This window comes from Lissotriton vulgaris, chromosome 8 (genome assembly GCF_964263255.1).
Source record: "Lissotriton vulgaris chromosome 8, aLisVul1.2, whole genome shotgun sequence".
Lineage (NCBI taxonomy): Eukaryota > Metazoa > Chordata > Amphibia > Caudata > Salamandridae > Lissotriton > Lissotriton vulgaris.
The window spans coordinates 203,212,931-203,226,979 of NC_141696.1; the positions used below are offsets into that span (position 1 = coordinate 203,212,931).

Genomic DNA, 14,049 nt, shown 5'->3' on the forward strand with positions numbered 1-14,049 from the left:
ATTTCTGATTGAGGGACCCAATTTATTTCACACTTCTGGAGGGCATACTTGAAGAAACTGGGGATAGATTTAAGCTATTCTACTAGCAACCATCCGAAAACGGATGGCCAAACACAGAGTAAACCATGAAGTTGAGCAGTACTTTCGTTTATATTTTTTAGACCAAGAACGAGAGTGGCCTGATTTAATCATGACGGCAGAATTTGTGTATAATGCTGTGTCTGCATCCACTAGTTACTCTCCAGTCTATTTGAACACTGGCAGACGTCCAAATATCCTATTAGGAAAATCACCCGATTTAGTTCCAGCAGTGAATGATTTTAGTGAAAGGATCCAAGAGGCTTACCAATCTGCTAGAGAACACTTACCTAAAGCGAAGGCATTTTAACGAAAGCATGCAAACAAAAACAGAAAAAGAAATGCAAACTACTCTTAAAATAGACAAGGTCTGGTTATTCACTCAGCATCTACATCTAAAGGAAACAAAGTTTCAACCTAGATATTTAGGACCTTTCAGAGTAGACAAAATTGTGAAACCTGTGACAGTCAAACTCAGATTGCCCTCTCAGATTAAAATCCACCCAGTATTTCATGTTTCTCTACTTTAAAAAAATATACTATCTTAAGATTTACTGCCCCTCCAGATCAAGTTATGTTGGGTTCAGGATTAGAGTATGACATTAGCAGGATCTTGATTCAAAGCTTTAAAACGGGAAGTTATTCTACCTCATTGAATGGAAGAGTTAAGTTCCAGAAGATCGATCTTGGGAGCCCTTTCAGAATGTGCATGCTCCAATGTTAGAAAAAAGTTTTCACTACACATTTCCTGACAAATCTTCTTTGGAGAGCAATTCTTTGGAAAGGGGTAATGTCAGGCAAACAATAGCCAGTCTTAAAGGTTACTTACCCAAACCAAAGAAACTGAATTTTGCATTGTATCTCCTTTGGATGTTGCTGCGTCCTTATTCAAGGATGTTTTTCCAGAGATTATTTCATGAACTGGCTTCTACTAATTTTATGTCCATTCAAGATGGTGGCTGCCAAAGCTGCAGAATATCAGTGCTCTAGTTCCTATGCTTGTGCCTCGAGCTGTAGTTGTCTTCCATCATGCATGTGTTGGAAGCTGTGCACTTTAACCTTCGTTGGAGGAGAGCAGTGTTTCGTTAGCCCTCTTGCTCAGAAGAACTTCTCACGCCTGTAATTCCTGATTTTTGGGCTCTGCCTTTCCTGGATTGGTAAGCCGAGCAAGGGCATTCCCCATTCGGGTGATTTGCCTCTTGCTGTTGTTTTTGCAGTTGGAACTTAATCTGGAAAAGTGTCCCTGAGGAGAATTTCCTGCATTCTTCCGCATCTGTTCAAGGACAGTAAGAATTATAATACTGGAATTATTTTCATTGTGCTAACTGTTGTTTGGGCAATAGTGAATTTCAAGACCCGTTTATGCCTATGGAAGGCATCCAGATCAACAGTTTGGGTGTTTGCACTTGGCCTTAGCTGAAATCACACCTGGCAGCCCCCGAGGAAGTGTGGCCAACTGGCCAGCATGATCCTCTCATGAAGAAGGGTCCATTGCAGCTGTTTATCAGTCATTGTAAAGCCGTCTCGTAAAGAGCCAGGGCTTCAGGGCCCACCTTATGAATAGATGCATCAACCTTGTGGCAAAAGTCATCGTCCAGGGGAAAGTACTGGACCTGTTGCTCCTCTACAACAGAGGCTGCCACTGGTGTGATGTGCCCTTGCATTAACTGGGCAGGGGCTGGTGGAGTGTCCCAGTAAAAGCACCTCACGTATCTTTAAGAGTGCCACATACAGACAGACCCCAAAGGATGTTACTGACCCTACAGATGTAGGGCGTACCACTCAAGGCCCCAGCGGGTTAAGCAGAGGCTCCGGGATCAGCTGAATCTGCAACCATTATGAGCAATAACCCACAGGATGATTGCGGAGCTGCACGTTTCTATAAGATAGTTAGCGGCCTCTGGCAGTCAGCGGGGTTACTGCTCACTGCTCGCCCGCTGTTACTGAAAGACAAGCTCACGAAAGGAGCAAAAGCCGCTTCTGTGAGCCAAACCTGTTGGAAGGAAAAACTGAATTCCAAACACACAAGAAGTATTGTATAATAATGAATAACGCAACTAAAAGGCTCAGATCCGATGAGTGACCCTTGTACCTGACCTTGCTGGCTGGGGAGCAGCAAAAACAGAGTGGGAATCTCAAGCAAGGAAGAACTATGTTACTGTTTGGGCATTAAGATTGGACTGCTTTGTCCTTTTTCTCATTTACTTTCCCGATGGTTCATCGGGAAAGTAGTTCTTTGAGGTTTTACATGGCTGCTAAGTTAAAATAAAGCGAATGGACACATAATTATCGCAAAAACAACAGTTGATGGACAGAATGCAGAACAATGTTATACATTCACCCCAGTACAGAGATCTGGGCCTAAATCCATCGTTTTTTTGCACTCCACACCACCCTAGTTCAGACATGGCCATGTGCAAATCAGCCTTGACCCTGTGCCTCATGGGAACAGTCCAGCCCGAACTGCCAAGCCATGTCTTTCCTGGACCGGAATCAAGCATCCTAGGACCGGTTTCTGGCCATCAGCCGTCTTCAGCCAGGATAGCTTGACTCCAGTGGTGTGGAGAGCATGGGACTCACGTCTGAGCATACCCATCCCACTCGGGTGACAATTGCAAAAACAACAGTTGATGGACAGAATGCAGAACAATGTCATACATTCACCCCAGTACAGAGATCTGGGCCTAAATCCATCATAATTATCGCATAATTATCGCCTTTGTGTGCTTAATAGAAGCGAAATTATGCAGCATAATGCAGCACATTTTGTTGCAGTATAACTTCAATATTTTTATATTTTTACAAGTTAACTCTGTCTGGACAAATGTTCACCTCCATCTATTATCAAGGTGACTTGGTTAACATGTTTAAAACCTATCACTACGTAGCAACACACTTGGCAGAACTTTTAGTATCTTTTGATCCATTTGAGCCAGAAACAAACTACAAGAGTGAGATAAAGAGACTGGAAGTATTGTGAGGAGAAGGAGGCATGAGGTGAAATTAAGACTAGATAGCTTTGGTATTGTGCATTCTACAACGTTGGGTTCCTAGAAAATCTTGGGACACCTACGCTAAAAAATGTAATTTAATTTTTTAGATCACTAAAAAGCTGTTGTAATTTTTATTTATAAAAATGTATACTCTGGTGTATGAATGAAGGAATACATCTGTGTATTGGGACCATAGATATGGACTAGCTTTTTTCATCGCCTTTTGGGCCCCAGACAACATCAGAAAATCAAAACGTCAAGAGTCTAGAAATGATTCTGTATGAGACTGTATTCTTCTCTACCTTAGAAGGTCGTATTGCTTAACAGTGCTTAATTTGTAAAGTAAAGAGTGCTGGTGCCCAACGCTCGGCTCAAACGACCGCATTCAGTGCAATTTAATATTGGTGCGCTGAATACGAAGGCTAAGCCCTCTTCAATCCACCTCATTCCTCTTTAATACACCTCATTCCTCTTTAGTCCACTACCAGACCACTTTCCCTTTTTATATCACTCTTGCAGGTTCCTGCTTTCTCCCTTTGTGACATTTTGTTCCGTCTTTCTCTTAATCCTCCTTTTCCCTTTACAGGTTTTTTCCTCTTTTCCTTCTCATGCTTTCAGATAATATTCAATGAGGGAAAAATAAGTGCTGCTCCACAAAAATGAGTGTTGCTGTCCCACACCAACAACCACCGGCTCAAATTAAGCACTGCCAAACAAAGCTATTGCACTCCTTGTCGTTTTAGCAACTAGATGTTCACAGAACGTATTACCACCTGTTCCACATGTATGTGTGCATTACCTCATTTTAATGCTTTTTTGGTGTTCATGGCAGCATATGCAAACACCACAAAATAATTATTATTCTCACCATTTTTACACATTTGCCTACTATTTTCTAAAAAGGCCAGGCCAAACCATTGTATCGTTTTGTGGTGACTGATTAATTTCAATTAGTAGACGCTGTTTGTTTTCCAATTTAAAAATGTCTTTGTAAAGTACAAAATGACTGTTACCTTTTGAAAAATATGTATTTACACAAATTAGAATGTTTGGGCGCCGACCGTAAAGTACATCATAATTCTTACAAAGCAGCGAAGTTCGGGAATGAGTTCTGTAATTGCTAGTCCTTTTGCAAAGGGTCACTGATTTGCCCTTTTAAATTTGCGATTTCATGAAACGTTGTGTGCTAGGGTCAAAGCAAGAAAAAATGTTGAAATGTCTGTCACACATTCTTAATTGCTTGGTTGTGATACAATAGTGGGTTCGTTCTTGTGCAACCACCGAAGCAACCTTCTTTCAGAGTCCAATTTAACAACCAGTCTCGTATCGACATAGTAATGACGATTGACAAACTGACGTTATTGAAGTTAATTGGCCCCCTATGAAAATGCAACCTGGCCTTTTCCTTGACAGCCTCATTAGCAATGTATGCCCGGAGGCCAGGTGATGTGGGTAATAAAGCTCTGTTTCCTCGGAAGCCTCAGTGGTTGTTAATAAAAATCTGTCTTTTGTCTTTGCAGCTCCTGGTACCTTTCAAGATTTTCTGGAACCCTACCTCGAACAAGCCAGTCGGATATGGCAGTGGCTTGTGGCAGCCGCTTTGGTTGGTGGGTTGATTACTGCAGTGATTGCAAGCCTTGTGGCTCTTGTCTGCCGGAAGCGGAAGCAACGTACCAACCCGGAAGAGAGGCAGCCCTTACTAATGGAGGCGGAAGACTACCAAAGCACTTACCAATCACAGCTGTAGTAGCCGACAATAATCTGGCACCGAAAAGGATTACAAACATGAAGTGGATGGGAATATAAATGGAGAGCTTGATCTGATTTTTATGGGACTCACTTTCAGATGAGGCAGCAACAGTACTGTGGCATATTTGATAGCAGGTTTTTAAAACTGTCCTTGTTTCCGGCTTTTTACACACTCGTGTGTAGACCATTACATTAGATCGCAACCACCTTTTATGATTTCCCCATGTTTACCTAATATAGCTTAGCTAAATGTAATTTGCATGGAACTGAAAAAAATATTTTTTAAAAGCTTTAGGCTTTTCTTAGCTGACCTGCTTCCTTTTATGCATCCTGTGCTGTGATGCACATCTGTAAAGTGGTGGTTGGTGTACCTTGAAAATGCATGTCCTTTGGGCATTGAAATAAAAAGGTATGGAAGGAAACACATCATGTACCTATGTGTTTTCTTTGGACGCTTTTGCCTGCTCTCAAGTAGACCGTATAATAAGGAACAAGCATTGGCAAAGACAGTATTTGTCTCTATACAATTCTTACAGATGTTAGCACATTAACGCCAGACAAATCTTGGTGTTACATATTTTGTTGGAGGAAACGACCTAGCCCAAAGCTGGTCGGACCAAGTCTAGCTACTGACTGCTCATGTTTAAATCTAAAATCTTTGGGGTGCTAATCCTGAGGCCAGGTCATCCTGATTTGAAAGTAGACATGCCACTCAGAACGCCTTAGTCTCAGACTTACTCCAAGTAGAAGAGAGGGAAAATAAGTAAATATAAACAACTACTCAAAAAAATCAAGTAATTTGAAGAAGAAAGTAAATCATGCCGCAACCCGTGAGTAAGAAATGGCATATCTCCTACATACAGCTACATTTGGTAAAGTCAAAAGATCAGCAATACAGAGAAGTAGCCCAATCGTATTAGACAGAACTGTACATTTCTCAAATCTTTGAAAGACAGCTCTTAAACTCTAAAAGCAGTACGTAAAAAATAAAAATGTTAGTGGAAGTACTATAACGAAAAATATGTAAATGCAGTATATTAGTCGTCAAGTGTTCTTTTACAAGAAAATAAATGTTTCTCCGTTTTTCATGTTGCTTTTTGATGCACACAAAACAAATTGTTTAAAAAAGTAACCTGACCAGTATTATACAGTGTTTATATACTTATCTGTCAAACCTCAAGTAACATGCATAGTGTGGAGCGTTTCATGATGGAAGCATTCTTTTACAGAAAGATCCTCCTTGCGCCAAATTGCCCCATTCAGTCATTGCTGTTCTGGACAGGAGTACATCTCATGGAAGCACTCCTTAGGAGGCTCAATGATGCATCTGTCTGCCAATAGCATATGGTGAGAAAATGATCAAATAAGAACAGCATGATGGTGGAGTGCAGCTTGGACTGCAGTAAGTGCCTATCCTCGGATATAATATGGCTTGTTTTACCACTCATCGGGGTAGGTGAAAATGTTTTCAAATTGACCAGTTGCTCTACTGGCAATGAGAGGAGTTGAGGTGAATAAGACGTGTTTTCCCTGAGACACCACTTAGATTGATCTTCATGATCCAGTGCAAACCTATATTTCTGATCTAATCTAATCAGTAATGTATATGACCTCAGGTCTACACTATCCTGTCTTTTTTGCAGGAAAAAGTCTCCCAGAAATATTGATTTTGATATTAGTTTTTTTCACAGAAGCTGCAATTTGGTATAACTGGGACAAGCCAACAGTAAAATCAACAGTCAGAGTTTTTGACCATCCAAATAAAATTTGAAGCGGGCCCCATCTCTTGTGGAGGGTCAAGGGCTGGTTATCAAAGCGGATCCCATTGTGCAACAAACCGCTTTCAATTACCAGGAAGAGTGGGGAACCTAAGATCTTCGGGCTAGCAGGAGTCGTCCCAGGCAGAGGAGATAGATCCTAGGATGAGGACTTTGGTTTTCTCTAAGTATAGCTTGAGGCAGCAGCCCATCAGCCAGGTGGTGACAGCCTTTATCCCATTGTGGAAGTTGGTCTTGGCAACTGTGGGTTCGTTGGTGGGGGAGAGGATCAGCTGGGTGTCTTCAGCGTAGGAGACTATGTTGAGTCGGTTGTTCCTGATGATGGCTGCGAGCGGGGCCATGTTTGTGTTAAAGAGAGTTGCACTCAGGGAGGAGCCCTGAGGCAGTCCGCAACTAATCTCTGTAGGTGATCTCTGTAGGTTCAGAGTGGAACTGTGGTAGTATGACTGTGTTTTGCTGGTGAGGGAGGAGCGGATCCATTCCAAGGCTTTGTCGTGGATGCCGGTGTTGTGGAGTCCTGTGCATAGGGTGCGGTGGGAGACTATGTTGGAAGTAGCCAAGAGATCCACGAGGATGAGTGCTGCAATTTCACCTCGGTTGAGGAGGGTGCGAGCGCCATTTGTGGTGGCGAGGAGGGCGGTCTCTGTTCTTTGGTTACTTTGGAAGCCGTATTGGGAGACGTCCAGGATGGGGTTTGCGTCGATGAAGTCGGAAAGTTGGGTATTGATGACCATCTTGATGACCTTGTCTGGGAAGGGGAGCAGATAGATGGGTCTGAAATTCTTGAGGTCCTTTGGATCTGCAGATGGTTTCTTCAGCAAGGGATTGATCTCTGCGTGTTTCCGTCATCCAGACAGGTGGCGGAGGTGATAGAGCAGTTGGTGTTGTGGCAGAATGTGGCGGGGGCAATGGAAGTGCCCACTTTGTTGAAGATGTGGTGTGGGCTGGGGTCTGAGGGTGCTCCGGACAGGATGCTCTTCATAATCTTGAGGGTGTCGTCAGCGGTGAGGGAAATCCAGCTGAGCAGGGTCTGCCAGCGTCCGGGGTCATTGAGTGCAAGGTTTTGAGTGGGTTGAGAGAGTCTTGGGTTGAGAGGCTGGTGAATCTGTCATAGATCTCCTTAATCTTGCTGTGGAAGAAGGTGATGAGGTTGTTGCAGAGGACTTGGGAGGGTAGGATGTCTGCTGTCTCTGTGCTAGGTTTGGCGTATTCTTTGATCACGGCGAAAAGTTCTTTGCTATTGAGTACGTTGATCCTTTCTTGGAGGGCCACTTTCTTTGTTCTAATGAGGTGGTGGTGATGTGCGGTGATAGCGGTTTTGAAGGCTTAGCGGTCTTCCTGGCTCTTGCCGCTCCTCTATCTCTTCTCGAACCATCTAAAGGTGCGTCTGGACTCTTAAAGGGCAGGAGAGAACCGGCGGCCTTTTTTTGGAGTGTCGTCTGCCTGGCACTTTCTTGAGGAGAGCCAATGTGTTGGTGCAGTTGGAGTTCCACAGGTGGAGGTTGCATGCTGAGGTATTATCGTCCGTAAAAGTCAGAGGTGCGGTTTTGCTGAGGGAGGTGGTGAGCTGTTCTTTGGTGACTTTGTTCCATCTTCTGCAAGGGTAGAGGTGGGTGTGGTGGTGTGTGGTGGGTTTGTGGAAGGAGAAGCGGATGCAGCGGTAATGGGTCCAAAGCAGCTCCGAAGTGTTACTGAAGGTGATGTTGTCACTGGCAGAGAAGATGGGTCGAGCGTGGGTCCTGCTGAGTGGGTTGGGGAGGTGACCCACTGTTTGAGTCCGACGGTGGTGAAGTTCTCCAGCAGGGACGATGTGTTCTTGTTATTGGGTTTGCAGGTGAAAGTTGAGGTAGCCGAGGAGGATGTAGTCTGAGGAGGCTAGAGTGGGGGTCGATTAAGTTGATGATGGAGGGTGGACGAGGTCCCGGTGTGCTGCGGATGAGGATGCCGTGGACTTGTAGTGTTCAGGTTGGTCTGGATCTTGAAGTGGAGGTGCTATATGTTGATCAAGTGGTCGTCTGAGTAGGTGGGGAGGCGGTGGAGGCTTTTGTTTATGATTGCGATGCCTCCACCCAGTTTGTTGATGCAGTCCTTGTGAATGATCTTGTAACCATCTGGGATTGCGGTGGCTATGTCCGTGGTGGAGGTGGAGTTCATCCAGGTTTTCGTGAGAAAGGTGATATCAGGGTAGATGAAGTTGAGTAGGTCCCAGATTTCCATGGCGTGTTTGTGGAGTGAGCCTGTGTTGAGCAGGATACAGCTGAGACAGTGGGGTCCGGTATTGGTTGGTTGTGCAGTGCGTGGGGCTAGTTTGTGGTGGCGGAAACGGTGCACCTACAGTTTCAGCAGAAAAAAATAGGGACCTGTGTGTCATTCTCCGATTCCTGGCGGCAGGCGATGTGGCTTCCGGAGTTGAGGGCGTGGAGGGTGTTGTCATTGTTGAGGTGGATGGTCCGAGGACCAAGGTACATGGTGCACTGCAGCACGCCTGCACAGCTGCCACCATTGAATATCGTGAGAAGGAGGGCTGGACAGCTGGAAGGTGGGAAAGCGGGGCTGGGGGGGGGGCAGAGCTGCGGGAGATGAGCAGCGGTGGGGACATGGTGAGGAATGGCACAAAAGTAACAAGAGGAAAAAGTGCCAAAGCAGAAAAATACCAAAAGTGAAAGTGTCAGAAAAGCAAAAAAAATTAAGAAAGTGAAAGAAAAGCAGAAAATGTGAAAGGTAAAATGAGATCAGCAGAAAAGGAAGAGAGCAGAGAGACGGAGGCTTGATGACAGAGCGGTCAAAGGGGTTAGTCCCAATCAGCATGCCCCAGCTGCGTGTGTCAGCAGTCATTCACCGGCAGTCTCTGCGTGAATTTTCAGGCCCTGCAGTGGGCAGCAGGAGGGGCCACAAAAGCCTACCGGGGCCCCAAGAGGTCAGCCAGGTGGGCGCAAGTGCACTCCAGGGGGGCCACTGCCCCCCCCCACAGCGAGAAGCACTGGCTTGCCGCAGTGACCCTCACCCAAGAAGGTAGCTGCATCCGAGGCTGGCGCCAGACGCAGAATCCTGACCCGCATAGCTGTCCGGTTGAGGCACCACATCAGGGAATAGTCCCAGCAGGCGGTAGTCACTGGGGTGGTAACGCAGTGCCCCCAGAGCCGCCTGAGATCTCGGCGGGGTGAGCGGCCGAGTAAGAGCCCCACCACAAAGCCACTCTGCTACGCTACTTCTGTAAAGGTCCATGTTTTTAAGGCATTTTACCATATCTGAGAGTTAAAAATTCGAGACAGGAGGGAAATTTAGCTGGAACCCTATCACATATTGGTTGAAAATTTTCAGTCTGCACAGCTACCCACCCATAATTTATTGGCATGCCTGTTGCATAGAGGGACTTTGTGCCCAATTACAAGAAATGCACTGTTGCCAGAGCCGGATGCAAACTTGTGCCTGCTTTGGGAACATCGCATTAGTGAAAGGCAAACTAGCTGTTTCTAGGCAACAGACCCGGCCTCCATTGCAGGGACCCCACCTCCCCTGCACACTGGCAGGTGCAGTTTATAACTATCTACTCACTAGTCTATGCACACGCTATTCCTATTTCTACTAGTACTCAGTATACATTAATTTGTAAAGATACACAATAAAAGGACATACTTCATTGAGCTCTTTAAATATTCGTAGTTGTTTTTGGTGTTTTTGTTCTTTAATTCAAAAGATTTGCCCAACCAACACGTGTTTCGTCGAGGGGAATTATCCACTTGACTTCTTCAGGGCTACAAGATGTAATCATATGCAAGGGACCAGTCAATCCAACATTCCTATAAAGGTGCATGTAGCATGTCGATCACCATCCTCACCAACTAGTGAACATTTTGTGACTGCTCAAATAGACAATTCCCAATGGAATGCCATATGATTCAATATTGCAGAGTATATTTAAATCGATCTGTAATACCCTTAAAGTGTCTACTTGTGGTGGGGTCAAGGTGACTTGCAAATATGCACTTCATCATGTGACAGATAGATCCAACTATTGAATAACATGGTCAGAGGCATAGTTTTTTCTAATGCTCTACTAATAACAATTCGTGTGGTATCTAAAATATACAGTGAATCAGTGTGGGGTGACCAGAAGGTGCAAAACAAAGATTGGTGAGCCCCAGGGCACTACACTGATTGACTCGTTATTTCTTGTTTACCAATAATCATTGCAATTAAAACAAAACAATTTAAGAGGAATTCCCAGTTTCTTTAAACAATGTGCATCTGTACAAAAATAATGTTTCTATGGTTACATGCCGTACCAGAACATTGATACTACAATAAACCATCTTGTAGAACAAACACAGTACAAGCATAGAACAGATAGATCCAACTATTGAATAACATGGTCAGAGGCATAGTTTTTTCTAATGTTCTACTAATCACAATACGTGTGGTATCTAAAATATACAGTGAATCAGTGTGGGGTGACCAGAAGGTGCAAAACAAAGATTGGTGAGCCCCGGGGCACTATACTGATTGATTCGTTATTGCTTGATTAACAAAAATCATTGCAATTAAAACAAAACAATTTAAGAGGAATTCCCAGTTTCTTTAAACAATGTGCATCTGTACAAAAAGAATGATTCTATGGTTACATGCCGTACCAGAACATTGATACTACAATAAACCATCTTGTAGAACAAACACAGTACAAGCATAGAACTGATGACGTATTATGGTTACATTCCCAGGAAGATACAAGATAACCAGTTAACATAATTACATTGTGCAAATATGCTAGAAAGTGCCTATGTGCACAAACTGTATCATTGCATACCAAAGTGCAAATGAGCAATAAAATGTCTCTCAGTTTTAAAAGCCTATTATTTGAAGTTGCCTCATGGCTAGAATTTTAAGCAATAAGTTCCATTGTGCAAATGAGCAGTGAAAGTGCATCAGTGTTTTCCTATTTTCTATAGGGCCTATTTACCATAGTATCTTAGACACTAAATCATCCAAGATATCAGCAACCTTAAAACAACCACTATAATTCATAATTCATTAAGACAACCCTTGGGTAGCAGGTACCAATAGTTTGTCAGCATTAGCTAAAGATGTTATCAATTGACATCGCAATGGAATCGACTCGCCCGATCGACCTTTTATAAGATAAGGGTCTAACTAGCTGATCTTACTCCAGCCTTAACCTAGAATTCGACGAGCTTATATTTGAAATACAATTTTACACTTCTTTCATTCTTTACATATAAATAAACCTTTTCTTGGATTTAAAAAAATAAGATATTAAGCATAGACTAACCATCCCCAAGGTACACAAATAAAGAGAAACTGTAATGCGCAAAAATGCTAAATTAAATTCTTACAAAATCATTTAAATAACTTGGGCTTTTGCAGACTCTAAGACTCTTGCGAGAAGGCTCACGCTCCAATCAAGAGGAGACTCCTTGAGAAGACTCTGACTCACAAATGTTGTCATCGCTCGGCCTAACATGAACAACACAACTGTGATTCCATATGTGACCATCATTTTTTTTTTTTTTTTAAATTTTTGAAAACCTTTATTGTGCATGAAGAATGGTACAAATACGGGCCTACAACCATCGGGCCGGCCACAATACTGTTTAGCACGTAGGTAAGCAATACGTTCCCCCAGCGACATCAGGCAATATAGCGATAATTAACAGCAGTTACACTGAACGGAATAGTGGCGCTAGGGAGGAGGAGCATTGAAGGTTTAGATTTTTTAGAGTTTTTAGTCTAAAGATAAAACAAGAAGAATAAACCAAGAAGAATCGAGTCCGTATATTAACTACGTCACATGGGCAGGCAGCATCAAAAAATAGCATCAATTATGAGGACTCCTATTCAGCTCGGCGGTACAGTGTAGAACAGCAGGAGAGTCAGTTCGCATTTATGTATCACCCACATCGCTACCCACCCCCCACTAAACCTTAACACAGACCCAAAACAGAGAAAAGGAAAAATCATAAGAGAAGTCCATACATAGGCACCATAGAAACTAACTAAAACTAAATATAACCCCCCACCCTACACACATGCAGAGGCTACGGCCTGCCCCCCCCCCCTAGCAGAGTGTCTGTCGCCCCAATAAACCCGAAATTTAGAAAGAAGAGAAGTAAGGAAGAGAACGAAGAAGGAAAGAAAGTGAAGGAAGGAGAAGAAGGAAGGTTAAAGAAGTATAATCCAGTGATATAGGGAGTAAGAACAGAGTCCATCCTTGAACTCCCAAAAGATAATAGAGGAGGAGGATCAATTCACAAGTCACCCGGAGAGCCCCGATCGCATCCCTCACTTCCCCGTAAGCAACTTAAGCAGGCAAGGAGAATCAAACAACAATTGAAAAGGGAAGAATCTCTAAGAACACATCGTCGCGCTGAGGAAGCACTCCAGTCCGAGTCTCAACCAGACATAAGCACAGTTCGTTCGACACGGGCACGCTTAACCTTGGCCTGATCGCAGGCGCTGTCGCAAACTGAGCTCCGATGAAAGCCCCGCCTCAGGTGGAACAAAGATAGAAGATGGCCGCTTTCGGCGAGGAGACGATCCCCCAGGACAAAATGGCCACTTCCAAACATTCAAAATTTTTACTGACAACAGTCCAATGTCCAACTGTAGTGGTGGAGCGCGGGGGTTGAAAGCAACATAGCGAGGCGTGCAGATAGTACTCGAAGCTAGGAGCCGTGCCAGCCGGGTCACACAGGAGGACGGTGATACAGTAGCCAGAATAGAGTTCTGAGGCAGGATAGGAAACCTTGTAGCGACGCTGGGACCGGCAGGCATCACGATTTCAGAGAGAGTAGAGTAAGAGGTGCGCACAAGTTCACAGGCGCGCTGTGACAATGTAGCCAGCACACCATCATGCGGGGGCCGGCCGGAGGAAAGATGCAAGCAGCCTGACGTTACATCCTGAAGTACGAGTGCAGCTTCATCCAGTTTCCGTCCCAGTACTCGGGAGCACTCAGACATCTCCACCATCAGGGCAGTGAGAGCGCTCATAACAGAGGCGCGGGTATACTCAGGCGGGGGTCCATTCGCGTCCACGGTATGAAGTGTAGCACTACATTCACCACTCCGCCAAAATGCCGGCAATGCATCCGATGCCACAGACAAGGTGGAGCCCATAGCGATCACAGAGGGAGGTTCCGCCATATTGCGCTGCTAGGGGTTCATCTGATCGGGGAGGCAAGCAAGCGATGAGCCGATCGGATGGTGACACCGGACAGCCGGGACCGTCTCCGCCTGTGCAATAATTAACAAGAAACCCCTTCACTGGAATACTGGCAGGAGCGAGTGAGGCGGCTAATCATGGCCGCCCGCTGCATGGACGGCAGAAAGGAGCAGCGCGTCTCACCTCTGTGTCGCGTGGGTCTTGTGAGGCAGAGTAGATCCACAGGCAGGCGGGATGCACTCCCCAGCAAGGGCAGAGACCAGCACTCTCACAT

The 14,049-nt window shown here is 44.6% G+C and overlaps 1 protein-coding gene across 1 annotated transcript in view; it reads left to right on the forward strand.

Moving 5' to 3' along the window:
* The window catches only part of TYR (tyrosinase), a 194,640-nt gene extending 189,394 nt beyond the window's left edge, over positions 1 to 5,246 (forward strand). Inside the window, exon 5 of the mRNA XM_086933982.1 lies at positions 4,592 to 5,246. Coding sequence (XP_086790108.1) covers positions 4,592 to 4,818 — 227 coding nt within the window. The 3' untranslated portion in view covers positions 4,819 to 5,246. The remainder of the gene's footprint in view (positions 1 to 4,591) is intronic.
* The last annotated feature ends 8,803 nt before the right edge of the window (positions 5,247 to 14,049 follow it).